We start from the raw sequence: 17,750 nt of genomic DNA, 5'->3' as shown, positions 1-17,750 counted from the left end.
TCACATTTATTATTAGTTCCTGAAGGAACTGAAAAGATCTTCAATAATATTATGTGATTTTAAGAATTCGTTGACATATTAACAGTTTGTGAACAGGTTTTATCAACACATTCTGGCACAACTGGCCCTTTAAGAGCCTTCATGATCTTGATTTGGCCCAAAACGAAAATGAGTTTGACACACCTGATTTGAGTGAAACTTCTGTTTCATCCTTTTTGTTGCAGTAAATTTAGAACTGGAGGAAAATACTAATTAAATACTTGAATGTTGTATTCCAGCAAAAATTAATTCTTAAACTACATCAAAAGTGGCAAACATTGTGTTAAATGGTAAAAAGAAAAAAAACTAATTCGCTGATTGTTCTTAATGCTACAATAGTTTCATAAACCTGCTTCAATATCCTAGAGTTGGTCTATACTGCATATTGTGGTATCAGTCCAGTAAATGTGGGGTCTGCATCACCGATAACAATACTAATACTTAAGTTTGATATAACAAACCTATGACTTTTAGGCATTTTTGTGTTTTTTCCTAAGTTTTAAATAAATAATTCAAAGTTTATTGGTCTAAAAAATACTCTAACCAACCACCAAAAAAAATTGAGAGAATATTGTTCATTGGGTGAGCTTTTTATAAGAACAAACATCTAAACATTAGATCCAAACATCCATCTGTTAACTGGTGAAGAACAGCAACCCAACAGAAAATGAAGATGCAGAATTTCCCATGAACAATCTTGGATCTTTTCTTTTCAAACTTCAAATAAAAATTGAGAATTGTTGCTAATTTGGAAATAAATACAACTTGAACAGAGGTGCACAGTCTTTTCCACTTAGTTCTGTGTGGCAGTAGGCGATTTGGTCAGCAGGGCAGAGGTCATGTCTCTGATGGTGCTGAGGGGCAGGCTGGCCAGGACCCCCTGGTGTGTGGTCTGCAGCTCCATCAGAGCATTCAGGATTGTCTGACGGTCGACCTGGGGGTGGAGCTGGGTGAGCTCGGCCATCAGCACGTCATGCCCACCCATGGTGCCGCAGTGCTGAGGTACGCAGGTCCCCTTGGTGGTGGGAAAGATGCTGGAGCTGAGGACCGCTGGGTTTACCAGCTGGGCAGACAGAATGATGAAGGTCAATTTAAGGAACAATCTTACAGCTGAGCTAGAAATACTGATAAAACCAAAATATTTCTTCAGAATGTCTAGTCCAATTGTTTTATCCATTGTAAAAATGCATTGTTCTACTTTTCACTTCCAATACAATACAGATACATTGGCCGATCACTTTCTTGGATCAGCCAAAGCCGATCCAAGAAAGAGCAATTAGGCGTTCTGAAAAATAATAATGAAGCATGATGCTGCTCGGAGCACAAAGCATAGAATTAGACAATATAGAACTGACCTTATGGATTAGGCACGTTAGTCTAGATCTGACGTCTTCCATGCCAAAGTGAATGTTTTCTCATCTACATAGAAATCCCTTTCTGATACGAACAGTTTTACACTGGTTGTCATAGCAACCTACATGAGCAAAGGAGAGCCTGCATATGTGATCCAGCTTGGATCCCCGTCAGGTTTACAGTTTAAACACGAGACCAACCAGTTTAACAACAAGTGAAACACTCAATGTCATCATGGATAAAATGCAATGAAGTTTGTGTGCAGAGCTGACCGTTTGCTTTCTGATGTAAAGGATTTCTCAAACCTGCATGAAAGAATCAAAGTAGCACTGCAGAATGTTTTTGAATAACATGATGTAGAATTAAAAGCTGGTTTTACATAATGCTGCCCCTTGAATCATTTTAAACTTTTGTCTCTTATTTCATGGCAAAGCAGACCAGAACTCTGAATATCTATTACTGCCACCCGCTGGTATATTTCTGCATAAGAACTAATAATGCTCTGTGCAACAAAGCAACCTGAACGTGGCTAATGTGTGGGCAACCCAGAGTTTTCGCACAGAGCAACCATGAGTTTGCTGCTGTGGGCTTTAGTTGCTCTAATAAATCCTGTGATGTGATCCTCAGTAGATCCAGTTGTTCAATGTGATAATCTGCCTGAAAATGCCAAGTGCAATATCTTTACTGGATGTCTTAATAGTTCAATCTTACATTTATTGTTGCCTCATATTTTAACAATGTATTGTTTGTATAATATTTATTCTAGATTATTTTTATTATTTACACAGCACTAGTTACTCTTGTATGTATATATGCATACATGTATATATGATGACACTTTTTTTTTTCTGTGTACTCCAGTAGCCAAGCAACAACATTTTGTTACCAAATTCACTTTTGTATCTTTGTGTAATAAAGTATTGCAGTCAGGAAATAAAGCCAGTCCTAGTGAGAACATTTCTCCAGATGAAACATGGTAGTGTCCCCATGGCAACAGGCTTAAGAATACACTCTGCTTATTAGATTTGCTATATTCCTTTGAAAAATACCCGTCATGTATCATGCATAGTGGATTTTAAAGCATAAACGAATCCATCAGAACCCCACCTTTTTCTCAGTGAGCCTCCAGTATGTGTCAGCATCCTCTGGGACCATGGACCCCCAGGTGTGGCCAAGTGTGTGGCCCCCATCAGCGGCTCCACTCAGGTGCCTGATGTGTATGGTACGGTTGTGCAGCCGATGACCATTGAGCTCTCTGACTGCAGCTTTAGCCTCCTCTGGGCCATCAACCACCACTACAGCAACTCTAGAGCACCGGCCAGAGACAGAACTTCCATGAGCAAACACTGGAACAGACAGTTGAACTGATCCAGTGAAAGGTGATGAGGGACAGCAGCTCACCTCACGCCATTCTTTGAGGGGAAGATGCTGACTTCTGATGGCTGGAAATTCTCAAACAACTGCATCACATCACTCTGAAACATGTTTCAGGCTCTTTAGTCAAATACCTGTGAAAACTATGAAGTGGCTGGGTTTTTACATGCAGAACAGATGAGCAAACTTTTCTCCCAAAAATGTATGCATCATCACAAACTGAAAATATGCTTCAAGCCAGGTTTGATTCAGAAGCTAAAAGGATCCAATGTTGTTGGGTGGTAAGCCATGTCACAGTGATGCCAATTTTCATCTATGGCTTCTTAAAGCAACACCCAATTACTCCTACATTAACAAAAAAATCCAAATAAATGCTGGAATTTTGACAATTCTTACTGCTTAAATAGCTACATTATCGTTCATTTGTGAACCCCTTTCTGCATTTCCATGGCAAATTTGCTCAAAACTTTGTCGATACTGAGCTCATGTTGAAAAATTTCCGGTGTTCCCATTAAATAAGGAACGCGATTAAAATCTGATGTGAATGAGTCTGTTCACGCAATAAATAATGAAGAAACATACAAGACCATGGGCCTCCCATCACTCCCTGTCATTCTCTTTGTGATTTGTGTCAGTAGTAACATCTGTTTGTTCATGTAACATGTGTTCCCATTGCAGTTTGTGAAATAAACCAAATTCTGTTAAGGCACAAAGCAAAACAAAAAAACTCATCCTACACCAAAAGTTTTTCCATCCAAAAATTTGAGATTTTCAAATTTGTTGTTTTTCCATTAGACAAAATATGGTCAATAAAAATGCAGCTATTGTCAGCAAATGTTTTAAAAGAAAAAGACAGACTTTCTAAACAAAAAAGACTCTGGAGTTCTGCACTATACAATATTTCAACACAATAACACTGTGGACATGAATATTATTGCAATGCATTATTATGTCAGTCATGGTTAAAGGGAAGCGGCTGAGCAGCTGTAGTTGCAGGAACATGAAAGAAACAGCACTGACTATTGTGACAGATGGAAAAATAAAAATGAACAAAGGTCATGATGATTATGAAAGTATGCACACTTTTAGTTTTGTTGTACTTTTACATGTGATAAATATTTTGGTGTTCAGTAAAACTGAACAATTTTTAAAAGGGATTCTTAGTTTCACATGTTTGAGTTCTTTAAAAAATTAGGTGGAAGTACTGACATTTCGGGATACTAATGTTCTGCTATTCCAGAACATTGCAGCAGTTTGTTTCATTTGTGATGCAGAATAAAATAAAATGTTGTCCTCTAGCTATTATTTGTTGCTTGTTTTGTTTTTTTTTTCTTTGTCAATCCACCAATGTGATTAAGACACCTATATCAACAATGACTAGAATATTTATGAAGAAATTTAAATGGGGCCTCCATATCTTTGTGCTATGAACCGTTAAGGCTGTCAGCTCTGCTACACATGTCATTTCTAATCAACTATATCAGTTATGTACTGCCCTCTGCTGGCCATTACAACGAAATACAACTCACTGGGGATTTCAAAATGACCATTTAACCCAGTGATTCCCAAAGTGAGGGGCGCACCCTCTGAGGGGTGCAGTGTCTTTGCAAGGGAGGAAGCTCGGGAAGCGATACGGACAAGGGTGCTGCCAGGAATTGATGATCTCGCAGTCTACCCACCTCTCTTGAAATAAAAAAAACTGTTATAAATTGAAACGCTTGCGTTTTTCTCTCCCTCTCTGTATTTTTTATTTTTGAAAACCTAACTATTATTTTTCTTGGAGGCATAGTAACAGGCACAGTCGTTCTTGTCTTCTACTGTCTGCAGCTGAACACAGTCATCATCACCATCAAGCGCCAAGCAGGAACGAACCATTTCATGCATGAACAAACCATGTCATGCAGATCCAGGGGCATAAGGGAAAATATGGATGTGTGTGTTATGGTCTGGGAGGGGAAACTTTACATTTTTACTGCTAAAAAAAATCTCCAAAAATACAATACGATTAATTTTGTAATTGACAGGGCCCCCAAGGTTTTTATTTTTATTTCAAAGAACAAAAAATGAATAACTTGTGGAAGGGCCCTTGTTGGTAAAGGGCCCTTAGAATTGACATAACTTCACCCTCTCAACCAGGATGAATGAGGGGGAAAAAATTACACTAAAGTGTTTTATTGTAAAGGTTTGTTGCAACCTGAAGAGTGAAATAAACTTCAGTGGAGTTTTAAAACAAAATATGGTCATAGGTTCATTGTCTGGTTGAAAGATATGTGTGCCTAGTTGATTTTTTTTTCCTTTTTCACGGGGATTTTATTGTAATCCATAGGGAAACCCAGAAAATCTTTGGGACTCACTGATTTCACCAAAATCTTCCACTTTCCCACATTTGATAATGTTAGGGCAGAAAGTAGCATGTGTGGGTATACTGACCTGTGTCATATAACCAGGCAGGTTGGACACATACAGTACTGAGCTGCTGCTCTCACCACTGACTGATCTGTCATCTGTCAACACACACAAACACACAATTTAAACAGATGAAACACAGATGATGCCTAAGTAGCTGTGGTTAATTCCTACTGTCGGCTGTGTCTACTGCCGGTCCTGGCAACTGTAGCTCCTCCTCAGCATCGTACCATGCCTCACTAAAGCTCACCTCCTCAAAGCCTGCGCGGCACAAAAACAGAAGAACATTCAGCAACAGTTGTGGTTCCATCAGCTGTGCAAAGGTTCTGCTCACCCATTTGCTTAACCAATCGCTCTTTGGGCACAAGAGCTGCCGCTCTCTTATCCTCTTCATCTTCCTTGTGGAGCAGTTTCAGTTTTTGGAGGGGAAACAAACAGTATTTAGGGTTAGCTGCTGCTGCTACTCCATGGAGCACATTGTGGTGTGTGCTGTAATCACACCTGGCAGCTCTGTCTGTCCCCATCAGGACCTCCGCTGTCTCCAGCTCCCACATGCTTCTTGGTCCCCTGGGTGGGACTTAGCATAGAGGAGTACTGAATATATTAGCCAACAAGAATTGCACTCCAAACAATCTTTGCGTCTTTCAGTGTATGAATATTGCACACATATTACAATGATATATTGTGGAGTCTTAGCTGCAACTAGTAATTATTTTATTAATCAATTATTCTACTGATTATTCTGATTTTAAAAATAGCAAACACTTGATCAAATCCTAACGTTAACATGGGAAAAGCTCAGCCCTTTCTGCTCAATTTAATGCTAATCTGGTGATTATGATTAAGTTTTTCTTTTGTTTGTTTTTAATGGAAAATTTATATTTAATATAACTTTGGCCTAATTACTACTCTGATAATGGTGTTCTAACAAATTGTCTTTTATTGCAATCTTTATAATCTACTAAATCAATCACTAAATTAGTTGACGATTATTTCTCTCTTCAATTAATCACAAATTACTTGACATATCGCTTTAGTCCCAGATTACACCGTCTCCATGAGAAGCTCACTAGAAAACCACTTGCTGTTTTTCCTTTATGGACATTATTAGCTGAAGCTCACCATGTAAGAGGCCTTGTACAAACCTATGCCTCACACAGGGCCTTTTTACCAGAATCAAGAAGAAATAATTCAACTGACTTCCTAATTAAGTTTGTAGCATCTCGCTGATTGTTGAACAGGAACTCCAACAATTCCACTTACCAAGAAGGAGTCTTTCCCAGCAGGCCACCAAGGAACTAAGCAAAGACAAAGTTACTGTGGAAGGTTCTCAAAGCCCAGACGTCTGGGCTCTTGGCTGGGAGTTGTGGGTAACCTCCCACCTGTTCAGGGACGTAACATGCTCCTGCCATGATCTTCTCAGACTCCACATACAGAGGACTCAGCTCCTCCAGAGGAACCCCCGTCAGGATCTGGTTCTTCATCAGGTTATAGTCAGTTTCCAACTTCTGCAGGATCTTCACAAGGTTTGGTGGCGGGTCTTCAGTTCTGCAGAGACGTGATCGATTTTTCTAGAAAGTTTGTGTGCAAACAAAGCTAGATTAATTGGCCTGAGGGTTCCTCACATTCCTGTGGACAGGTGTCCCTCAGCGGATGTGTAGTAGAGCCTCCATACGTGCTGCCTGCACATCTCATACTGCAGGGTGAGCAGGGTCAGCTCTGCCTGCTGGGCGCGCAGCTTACAGCCGCAGTCCATTCTCGGAGCAGCCGACACACTGCCAGGGCTGGAACATACATTCAGGGGAACACGCATCAACTGGGACTTCCTATAGCAATGCTCACAAGAGCAGTACATTTGGCTTTCAGGAGGCACCTATTGTTCTCCACCTAATAATCAGCAGTCTCTATGTTTAGTTTTCCTCACTTCCAAAATACATACATATATACTAAAATGTGTTAAGTGTGTGCTATTGCTAGTGTTAGCATTTTCCATTGCCAAGGCAACACAATTAGCAAAAACAATTGAGAAAAGAGCATGTTGAGATACTGGCACAAGACATAGACTCCATGCTTGTGATGGCACAAATACAACTGGTAGTGTCAACATGCTACTAATAGCCCACAGGCTAATAATATCATTTAAGCCAACATTAGCTTTTAGCTAAATTTTATAAAAATAGCTAATCTTTACATACAGGTGCCACACACTGGATGTAGGGAGTTGGTTGGGTAAACAAACTCCTGCCTAAGATCAGAAGGCTGTTAGTGATCAGTGGCAAACTGCTGGTGGATGTTTAGTGTCAGAAAGCTGACGTTGTTGTTTCTCCCTACTACTACTGGGTACTATCAATTATAGCAACTTGCTATAATTGATAGAAGGAAAAAAACGCACTCACTACAACACTCATTCTATTGACACCGGTTGCCAGGCGACTGTGCTAAAAGGAGTTTCAAAGGAGATAAGAGAGTTCGAGCAGAGACTAAGTCTGAGCTCAAGGAGAAATTCTGAGTACAAGCGTTACATGTTTTGAGAAGACAGATATGAAGTCCTGCTTTCAAAATAAAAATGTAAGCAGAAGTATTAAAAGTTTTGAGAACAAGAGACATAAAATTCTGCTTTCATACTGAAAATGTGTGCTCTTGGATTATGGCGGAAAAATTCCCCCATCTAAAACGAGTTGTTCTTAAAACTCGTTTTAAGAGCAACAAGTTGTTCAACAAAAACGAGGCGTCTGTGGAGCTACAATAACAAGAAATTCAGACCAACGCGTTTAAGTTCTATTTCAAATAGATCACAAGTGAATTATTTACATGTGAAGAGCAAGGATTCAAAAGTATGATCTATCCTTTTTAAATACAAAAAACAGTGGCCTGCTGGAGGACCACCATTGGTGGTCCTCGACTAACTGGTGGTCCACAACTACTGGGATTAGCATGTTTTCTGCGTCACATCACCTTTCTAACACATTCCACCACACAACAGGCATTTGGGACCACCAGTTCTTGCTCCTACACATTACCTTTTGTTCTTCTTCGTTGGCTCCTGGTGCTCTTGAATCATCTGTAGTTTGATCAACTCCTGAAAGTAAAGAGAAGGTGAGAAACTATCTACAGCAGTCCTAACCAACATGAGGTTCCAACCTTACTTCAGCCAGGTAGTCCAGATCAGACATTTGAAGCTCAGTCATGATGTTATGTTCGGATGTGGTTGGACCTTCAGTTTGGGTCCGCTTTGCTGTGCAGCTCTCTACATCAGTATTCACTACAGCGTCACAGCTGGGTGCACAGGGAGCAGTGGCGGTAAACTTCTCTGCAGTGCTCTTCAGCCTGTTGGCTGCTGGAGTGTCACCCAGCTGGACTGGAGCCCCAGCATTCTGCAGAGTCACATCGTTGCCTGCCAAGCACACCAGGCTGCCCCCATCATCCTTGATGGGGAAATTGAACTGACCCCTTTCATCTTCAGAGCGCCGTCTGATCTCCACATGACTGACTCCTGTTTTCTCGCCACCAAGCACAATGTTTTCTCCTGCAGCACCTGTCGAAGGAGGACCCTGCTGGATCTGCGCTGTGTGGCTGCTACCCTCCTCTGAACGCTGTGTGAGTTTCATGGCATCCACTCTTATCTGCTGTGAGGACCCGCTGTTTTCCACTGGACTGTAATATGAAAACATGTGATGGCTCCATTCAGCCAGAATTCATCTCCTACTCAGAAATTACACCACATCTTCAATGGCCTTGAAAAACTAGGTCACATTTTTATTAAAACGTCACACTGTCTGTGAAAACCAGCAGAAACAAATATATCAGTTTAATAATTTTAAAAAACTGCTTCAATCTTAATGAATCTAAAAAGTTGTTAATTTTCAATAAAAATAAGTGAGAGAAAGGGGAACTGATGAGATAAAACAGACATGTCATGGTTAACATGATCACAGCAGGTCATTTTGAAAGTCATGCCTGGAACAGGATGGTTGCAAGTTTCAGTAAGTTAAATTTAACTACTTGTAAAACCATTAGGAAGAAGTATAAAATTGACACAATATATTAGCAGAATCATTTCAATTTTAACTAAGAAATATTTTGTTTCAATTAGTTACCAAAGAAGATTCCAGTTTATTTAAAAACAAAAGTGTTAGTAAAAGAATCAAAACAGTTCTTTTAACCCAAATAAACAAAACACTATTGCATGTCTACATACAATCGGACTACATGTCTGAGCTCATCCCCTTTAGCAGAACTCTCAGTTTCAAGGGTTTTGTTGGGCAAGTTTTTGTTTGTACTAAGGATAAACTGAAGAATACATTAATATTTATTATTTATTTAGTCTTCCTGTTCTCTCTCAACCAGTTGTACTCATTTTCTGCTGTCACTCCATGCCGAGTTTTTTATATTTAAGAAGTTATGAGGGATAAAGGTGACACCTGAAACTGTGGTGATGTGCCTGTATGGTGGAGGCTGCCCTTTGGCTGCATGCTGCCAAGTCCTCAGGATTTCTTCTCTGTCTGGATCTTTCTAAGTACATGTTGAATGGCACCGCTGCACTGATGATTCTGCTGCACGGTTCAGACACTGATGAACCCTACAAAACATAAAACATCCTGTACTGACTGACTACCAATTTTGGCTGCTTAGCATGCAAAACCTGCTCTCCACTCCACTCACCCTGTGCTGGTTCAGTGTGTGTGTGAGAGGGAGGCTGTAGGCCATCTGGTGGACCACGGCGTTGTCACAGGCCTCCTCACACAGTTGATTTTGAGATCTTGTCACACTGTTAGAAAAGCTGGTCTGGGGTAAGTTTTCCCTTGGGTCACCGTGAAGCATCTTGAACATCTGCAGACACGCTTCTGTAGTGGAAGGGAGGGGGAAAACCCTGGACTGATTAGTTGAAGGGGGAACCTTCTGACAGGTCAACCACAACCTAAATTTAAAAAAAGTTGTGGACGTTTTTCTGCACAAAAGATCCAGACCAACAGGGGAAACACACTCTGGTCTATTTAAATCAGACCAGAATGGTGGGGGTGAGTACACCCTTAAATCCTGTTTAGTTATTAACACCTGCTACTTGCTGAAGGTGGCAACAGCTTTTCACTGTACTAAAATATCAGCTATTAGTACTGATGTGTGATCAGTACTAATAGCTGATATTTTTATCTATAGAGACGTAGTTTCTACATCTTCAGTGGAATTTCACCAACCTTTGGCTGACCTTGATTCCTAGCCCTCATCATTAAAGATGCAGCAACAGACCAGTTTGGGTCATACCAGTCTCCCTTTAGAGTCAATTTCACAAAACTGAACAAAAAAGAGGGCCAAGAACTGAACCTTAAGTAACACCACAGTAAAGAAGTGGCAAAATGGACTTATGTTTTTTTTTTTGTATTAACACAGAAAGTTCTGTCCTGCAGATATGACCCAAACCAGTCATCTTTAATCCCCACCCAATGTTCCGACCGAGATATTAGAACACTGTGGTCGACATCTTTTAGGTGCACACCTGACATAAATGAATTGGTGATTAACAGGCTTCTGCAGCACATGATAGCTGCACAGGAGGTCAAGTCATTTAAATGAGATGTGCTGGGACAAAGACATCAAATCCAGGGCATTGATCCCTGAGGACCAGGGTTTGGGAGCCATTGCATTGCACAATCAGGTCAATCATCTGAATATTGCCTTTGGAGTCCTGCATTAACCTGGTTTGGCTACAGAATCAGAAGACCAGAGTACGCCACATTACCACATCTGAAGTCCTGTGATCCAGGTCTGCAAAACCTGAAAACAAAGTTTCAACACAAATTGTTGTTAACTGAACTCCTCCACAGAGCCCAGAGCTTCATTTGCTGCTTCACCGTGTTACTTACAAGTTCTGGTTGGCTGTAACTGTGCACTGGACACAACTTCCAAGTTTAGCTGTAGAGAATGAGCAATGTTAGATGGTGGCAAAGCTCTCATCAGCTGCACAGATCCACAAACTCACGCTTCAAATAAACATGACCCTGAGAAAGCTCCAACCCAGGATGATTCTGTAGGAAGTAATGAAGGCCTCCCTCATCTGAAGAAGAAAACAAAACATCAGACAAAATTTATTGAAACACACATGAGAGGCTGGGCAGACAGGCTTCATATGGAGAGAAATCATCACAGTCATCTGCATAATAATAAAAAAGATGTCATGGTTTCTCAAAATTGACCCTAAAGAGAGAAAATGCAATGAAAAAAGGAGAGGGCCAAGAACTGGACGTTGAGGGACACCAAAGTAGAATATGACTTTAGATTTTATGTATGAACACAACAATTTCTGCAGCTATGACCCAATCCAGTCAATGACCTTTAAAACCCAACCCAATGTTGGAAGATATTGGAACACTGTGTTCAACAGGATCACAAGTGCTTGTTCATATCAATATACTCATGTCTATCTCATTGCGAGCTCAGATTTGTGTGACAGATATTACACTGTAATTAGTTGAGCAATATGTACGGACCAGATGGACAGGGAAGTTTTTGAGCACAACTGTGAGATTTCCACTATGAGTTCATCACACATGACCTGGAAGATTGATGACTCTGTGTCTGTCTTATTTCATTCAAAGACAGTCAAATTTCTGATAAAAACTTTGAACATGCTATAGTTGTGTGTGAGTTTTGGTTGTATGAAGAGTTTTAGAAGTTTTACTTCCAAAACTCTAGTGCAAAACTCGAGTGCATTATGTTGGTGAAGCAAACAGTTTTCAGAAGTTGGCATTGTGATGAGATTTGTGTGAAAGGGATTGGCAAAAACTAAATTCAAAGACAACTGTCATCTTAACATTTGCAGTTTTGCTAGGTGAGACAACTCATGGTTGGGCTTTTCCAGGTTGCCTTTGCATATTAAAAAACAGTTGTTTTCTGCATGCAGGTGTATGAAAGGTGATGATGAGGTATCTTCATAAGATTTTATGTGCAGACGACATCTGGCGGCACAGTCTGTACCTTCAAGGGACCAAAATTAGACATTCAAAGACGACCCAGAACATTTTATAATAGTTTTTTTGTTCTGCTAATTCTCTAAACTGACAGAAAAGGCTGTGATATGCCACTCTGATGAGGTGTGGCACACTAGACGGGCTTCCCGCTCATACCCAGAATGATGCTCCTGTCCTCCGCCGACAGACTGAGATACCAGCGTAGCAGCTCCGTGTCCGTCAAAGCCAGGTAGTGATGCGTGTTCACCAGGTCCAGAACTGACCTGTGCAGAGAACAGAAACAGAGCTTCTCGTCTATTCCTTATGAGCATAGAAAGAACAATATGGCTTTACCTGTTTAGTAGGAGCTTTCGGCTCTCCTCTGTAAGCAGAAACCACATTTAATAGTTGAATAATAGGACACAAACTAAACGACAGATCTTTACAACCTCCATGTTATTAGCAAACTACTTTTAGCCCGCCTCGTGACTTTAGGAACTTACTCGTGTTCGAATGTTCGCAAAGATAGTATGGAGGCGTCACCGACTGTGTCAGCGGTTGAGGTAGCGCCGACACGGCGGGACAATCCACAACCCTGTAGACCGACCGGGGAACAGGCTCCTCGTAGTACACCGTGGCGGCTGGACCCGGCCAACTGGCCAGACACACAGCGGAGGGATGGTTCGTCAGCAGCTGTAAGCCTGCAGGGCTGGAGGAATTCACCCTGTCTCTCTTGGCGGTCAGCATCATTACGGGTGAAAACCAAATCAATTTGGCGTTAATTCTACCTTAACTGTAAAGGCTAACTCTTGTCACCCGGTGTTTTGTCCTTGTAAAAAATATATATAGATATATCTATATATAAATAAATAAAAATTGAAAATAGCTGTTTTAACCTACAGCAGCCTAACCCTTCAACTTTAGCATGGAAGCTAAAGCAAGGTTGGTCACATGGTCACATCGGCGTGACCTACTTATCCTTAGTTAATGAGGAAAAGCTTGAGATTTATTCACCAGTATTCTGGTTCCGTTGGGGCCAGAAATATTAGGCGTCAAGATTTGAGATCCTTTTGAGAAAATAACCTAAATACCAGAAATAGCAATAATAAAAGCATATGCATAAATAAAAGCTTTTTTTTTTTTGTCTGTAATTTTGCTTTTAATGCTGATTGCATTATGTCACTTTGTAGATCATCCAGCAAGACTGCTTGTAAGCCACCATAAGGGAGATCTGCATTTTGTTGTGAACCTTTTTGTTTGGAGCAATTCAACACAGAGTTAAAACATATTAGAGCAGCCTTTGTCCTCGTCTCCCACGCTGCGCACACCGCATTCAGAAACAGAACCGTCTGTAGAGCCTCTATGTGCTCCGCTGAGGGGCCAGTTCTCTGGTGATGTGACTGATCATACAGATAACGCTGAATCCAACAAAAATAAAAGTTTGCCTCCTACACGTTCATCAGCAGTGAGAAGAAGCCGTAGCTGCAGCTGATGACTGATTGTATTAAAGCAGGGCTTTTGGTAGTTTGCTTTATTTGAACCCACAGGTGAGTGTTAACTGGAGTTGGGCACTTAGTTACATTTACTTCAATAAGGTTTTGGGTGGGAAATGTGTGTATTTTCACGATACCATACATTTTGCTTTTACTTAAGTATCACTACTCTTACTTAAGTAAGTACTTCAGTAAGTACGTACTACTCATAGGATTTCTCTGAGGGGAACTTAACTGAACGAAGAGCAAGCTTGTTCTAACCAAAAATTCACCAGACACTCACCTGCAAGTTTTGTTAAAGTTTCAAATAAAAAGATACTGATTTGGGAAAATGTTTCTTTTACTGTTCTCTTTCTGTCTGATGATTCAATTTTGAAATGTTTCATACCATCAGTCAAAAAGTATTTCACCAAATACTTTTTCTTATTTCTGTCATTTCTTGGACGGCTGCTTTTTTACTTGAGTAAAAATATGTTGAAGTACTGATGCTCCAACCAAAGTAAATTTTTTTTTTGGTTCTCCTGTGGTGTTAACACAATGCCGAAGAGAAAAAACACCAGCAATGACATTCGACATATAATTACTGCTGTCCAATCTCAGAGGGTTCTGTCTGGCCAATCCCAAACTATCCATGATGTCAACCTGAGGAAATATTCAGGGAAGGACTGGATGTTGTACGAGGCGACGGTGGGAGGATGCCAAGTAGAATAACCTCTTCTCTCCAGCATGACTTTCATTTTCAAAGTGACCTCTGAGAAGAGGTGAAGAGAGACTCCCAATTTACCGGTTGATCTGTGTTCTCACCCTCACTTGGTCACAAAATGGAGTTTAAGACTGAAAGAAGTTTCTGGATGCAGCTGACTGTGATGTGTTTCCTCCACCGGATGTCTGGGCTACACAGGAGGTTGGTCGCCTCCCTCAAGAGATGTTTTGTACGATTGGTAAGCAGTTGCTGCGAAAGGTGTTTCTATAGGCTTTTGAAAGCTGAAATGAACTTTTATCCAATTCTTTTTCTATTTACAGTTGTGTTTTTGTCTTAAGTAACCACATTGTAAAATCCTCTGTGTGTTTTCCCTGCTGAATTTAAAGTTCAGTAATTCTTGAACCTCAGAAATGAGTGTTGCACTAAGATGTGAGCAGGAATGAGAAATGTCCACCAGAGGGTAGCATCGTTCACCCCACAACAAATCTGCCGAAAGAAAATGTTGAAATATAGAAATATCATATGGGTGGTACGTGTGTTTTTGTAAGATCTCAGTGATGCCTCAGAGTTCAGGCTTCACTAGGGTCCTTCACATTGTGTGAACAGAGAGCTGGAGAGAGTTCAGATGTTCTCTTCCCGTTAATGAGTGCGTGAATCTCCTGGTGTTTCTGTAGGAAATGTGTGAAACCACATTATTGTGGAGCAGCCCCGTTTTTCTTGGTGAATCAGTGGTTCTCCTGGTCATGTGATTTAATCTGTGCTGTTAAATTTATGGCTTTATACTGTGTCAGCATTGATTATGTGCTGGTTTATTTTCCTTTAATGATGTGCAGACCTAAACCTTCAACCAGGATGTGTTTCCAACATCATAATGCACTGACAGGTTCTGCCAGGCCTGGACTTAGAGACCAACTTAAGAAATTTCAAACCTTTTTGGCTTGACAATATCTGTCCATTCTAGAGGTAAAAGTTTCTTAAATTCAGGTTGTGGGAACATCTCTTGTCCACTGCCTTCTTCTGTCAGTTTTCTTTTTTTTTTTTAGATTTAGTTCTGGGGTCTAGCTACGTCATCCAAAACTTTAGTGTTCTTCACTTAAACGATATTAATATCGTATTCATCTGAATTAAAGTAAAGTCATGTGTTTACTCTCTGAGTGTCTGGTGTTCTGTTGTTCTGTGTTGTTTTTGTGTCAAACTTAACTTTTGGGATTATATATCAAAAGGTCAACTTTGGGTAGCAACAAGCTTTAAAAATGTTTTGGGAGATTTTAGCCAGGTGTTTTCTTCAGAAGAAAAGGCTTCTCCTACTCTTCAGTCCAGACACTAGGAGAATAGGGGATTGTTGTCACATGTTGGTATGTGTTGGAAATCCCTGCAGCTCCTTCCACATTACTGTCAGTCTCGTGGCAGCCTATATGGATGTATCTGAGAAAAACTGGATTCTGTTTAGGTATTAGAGAGCTGAGCAAGACTTGAGACTTGACTTGGTGCTTTTCCTCAGTGACTGTGACCATTGGGTGAGAAGGAGCGGTTGGGGGGGACACACCTTGGACAGTTTTACTGGTCAATGTCAGACACAGAGAAATAACAGCTATGTCACAAATGGGTAGAGGAGAGCTTGTCTGTGAAGACCAGTCTGGTCTTTACAATCAAGTGAAGACTTGACTGTCTTCACTTGAAGAAGGTGTGATCTTAAAAAACTAGCAGATGACTAGGCCTGACCTTCAAAGTCATAGGGGTCAGCTCTGCCCACACAGGAGAGCTTTTACACAGATGCTGAGGAGCAAACACTGCCCAGGATCTGGTACTTGAAGCATCTTAGAGTCGTCCAGGTGGACCGTCCAGCTTTTCGTACTTTGGAAACTACCTCAGTTAAACCTGCAGTCATAATGGACCACTTCTGTTGAAATATTTGCTTTTTTGATGACAGAAACACATTGTTATACCAGCAGCAGAATTCAGCTTCTATGCACCACAAATCTGGAACAAACGTCCTGAAACACTGAGTTCCAAAAAACCTCACCTATATAGATTTGGAACATTGATCAGCTTATTTGATGTGTATTGATTGTTTTGATGATGACACAATAATGCAATCAGTTACACAATTGTTGACTGTATGCACTTTGAACTGCCTTGTTGCTGAAATGTGCTATACAAATAAAAACTGATTAATTGTAAATTAGAGCAGCATTACTGAGAACTTATCCATATGAGAATCCAATGTATTCCTGGTATTACATTGATGCTGAAAGTAGCAAATGCTAATATGATAATGCAATAAATATGCAAAACGACACATGATGATGTCAATAACAAGAACCTCGGCCTTTTATTGGTCCGTCTAAACTGGATCTGAAGCCCTCAGTCATCAGTGTTCAGAGCAGATGGACAAACGCTCTAATAAAATATTTGTATTTGTTGTGAGTGCTGGCAGAAGCTGTGCTCACACACAAACACACAATATGAGAGCAGGGCAGCTCCCCAGAGGGCACTAAAGGGCCTTTCATAATATTCCAAGGCACTCTGCTCTCTCAATCAATGGCCTCTGCCTTCCAGGCAGCATTACTGGAGCCCACAGCTCGGCTTTTCCTCTCTGTGGTTTGATAAGGCACTGACTCATCAGCAGGCAGAGTGCTGTGGCCGTCAACACACTTTGATAGCCTATCAGATGCCATCATGCTCTTCACTTCATGACTAACTGGAGCAACAGTGGTGTTACAAGCCAGGCTCTGCAGCTGCAGGGCAGGAGTTCTGGGGAGTCAGAGAGAAAATATCACAAGTTGCCTGCTGAAGGGCCACAGGACTCGCCTCAGCCCTCAGCTGCTGTTCACATCACAACAAATACACATGCAAACACAATTCTTCACAATTTGTGAAGAAGAAATGACACTGGGTTTCTGCACTCAGATTTTGGCTAAATTAGAAATTTTGCCTCAATCCCAGTTAGCAATATTCCACTGGAAATCCCATATTCAGTCATTTTCTGATATTTTCCATCTCAGTCAGTCTTGTCATGATTTGCAGTGAAGAGGTGACGAGGAAGACACTGAGGAACCAGATTGGACTGAAGAAAAATTATTTGTTAGTCCAGGAACACAAAGTCCAAAATCCAAAAATCCAGGCAGCACAGACGAGAGGAAGGCTAATGCTCACTAGTGGTAGCAACTAGTACCAATGAATAACTGATAGCAGACAAGACTAGACAGCTTGACAAGGTCCCGACAAGGAACAAGGAAAACAGGAAGGATTAAATAAACAAAGGGTAATCAGGGAAACAAGACACAGCTGGGAACAATCAAGGGGTAGACAGTAAATTAACTGAAAACGCCACAGAAATTAACAACAGAGAAAAACCCAAATCCTCACAGACCTGGTCTTAAAGGCTCCATCATTTCTGATCATGTTCAGATTTACTTCAGAAGCTGCCATATTTTG

General features: G+C 40.8%; 1 protein-coding gene across 1 annotated transcript; it reads right to left on the bottom strand.

Annotated features, from left to right (window-relative positions):
• Positions 1–551: 551 nt before the first annotated feature.
• On the bottom strand, positions 552–12,866 carry rbm44 (RNA binding motif protein 44). The gene is made up of 20 exons (XM_055059897.1): positions 12,620–12,866; positions 12,471–12,498; positions 12,294–12,400; positions 11,150–11,224; positions 11,034–11,082; positions 10,910–10,944; positions 9,835–10,016; positions 9,594–9,751; positions 8,319–8,826; positions 8,193–8,251; positions 6,798–6,956; positions 6,555–6,720; positions 6,436–6,470; positions 5,674–5,749; positions 5,507–5,570; positions 5,347–5,433; positions 5,197–5,270; positions 2,794–2,867; positions 2,500–2,698; positions 552–1,102 (listed from the first exon to the last, which is right to left on the bottom strand). Exons 1-20 carry the CDS (start codon positions 12,864–12,866, stop codon positions 833–835), a joined length of 2,652 nt encoding a protein of 883 aa, XP_054915872.1. The 3' UTR covers positions 552–832.
• Positions 12,867–17,750: the final 4,884 nt, after the last annotated feature.

Source organism: Poeciliopsis prolifica, unplaced genomic scaffold (genome assembly GCF_027474105.1).
Source record: "Poeciliopsis prolifica strain line A6 unplaced genomic scaffold, Auburn_PproV2 SCAFFOLD056, whole genome shotgun sequence".
NCBI lineage: Eukaryota > Metazoa > Chordata > Actinopteri > Cyprinodontiformes > Poeciliidae > Poeciliopsis > Poeciliopsis prolifica.
This window is presented reverse-complemented; position numbering and strand designations above follow the sequence as displayed.

Excerpts from the sequence above, each read along its gene's own strand:
- rbm44 (XM_055059897.1), bottom strand. The coding sequence starts at position 12,866 with ATGATGCTGACCGCCAAGAGAGACAGGGTGAATTCCTCCAGCCCTGCA. Across the intron at positions 10,017-10,909 it reads ATCACAGGACTTCAGATGTG|AAGCGTGTCTGCAGATGTTC; the intron begins GTAATGTGGCGT and ends CTTCCACTACAG. Across the intron at positions 5,571-5,673 it reads GGGACAGACAGAGCTGCCAG|GAAGATGAAGAGGATAAGAG; the intron begins GTGTGATTACAG and ends CTGCTCCACAAG.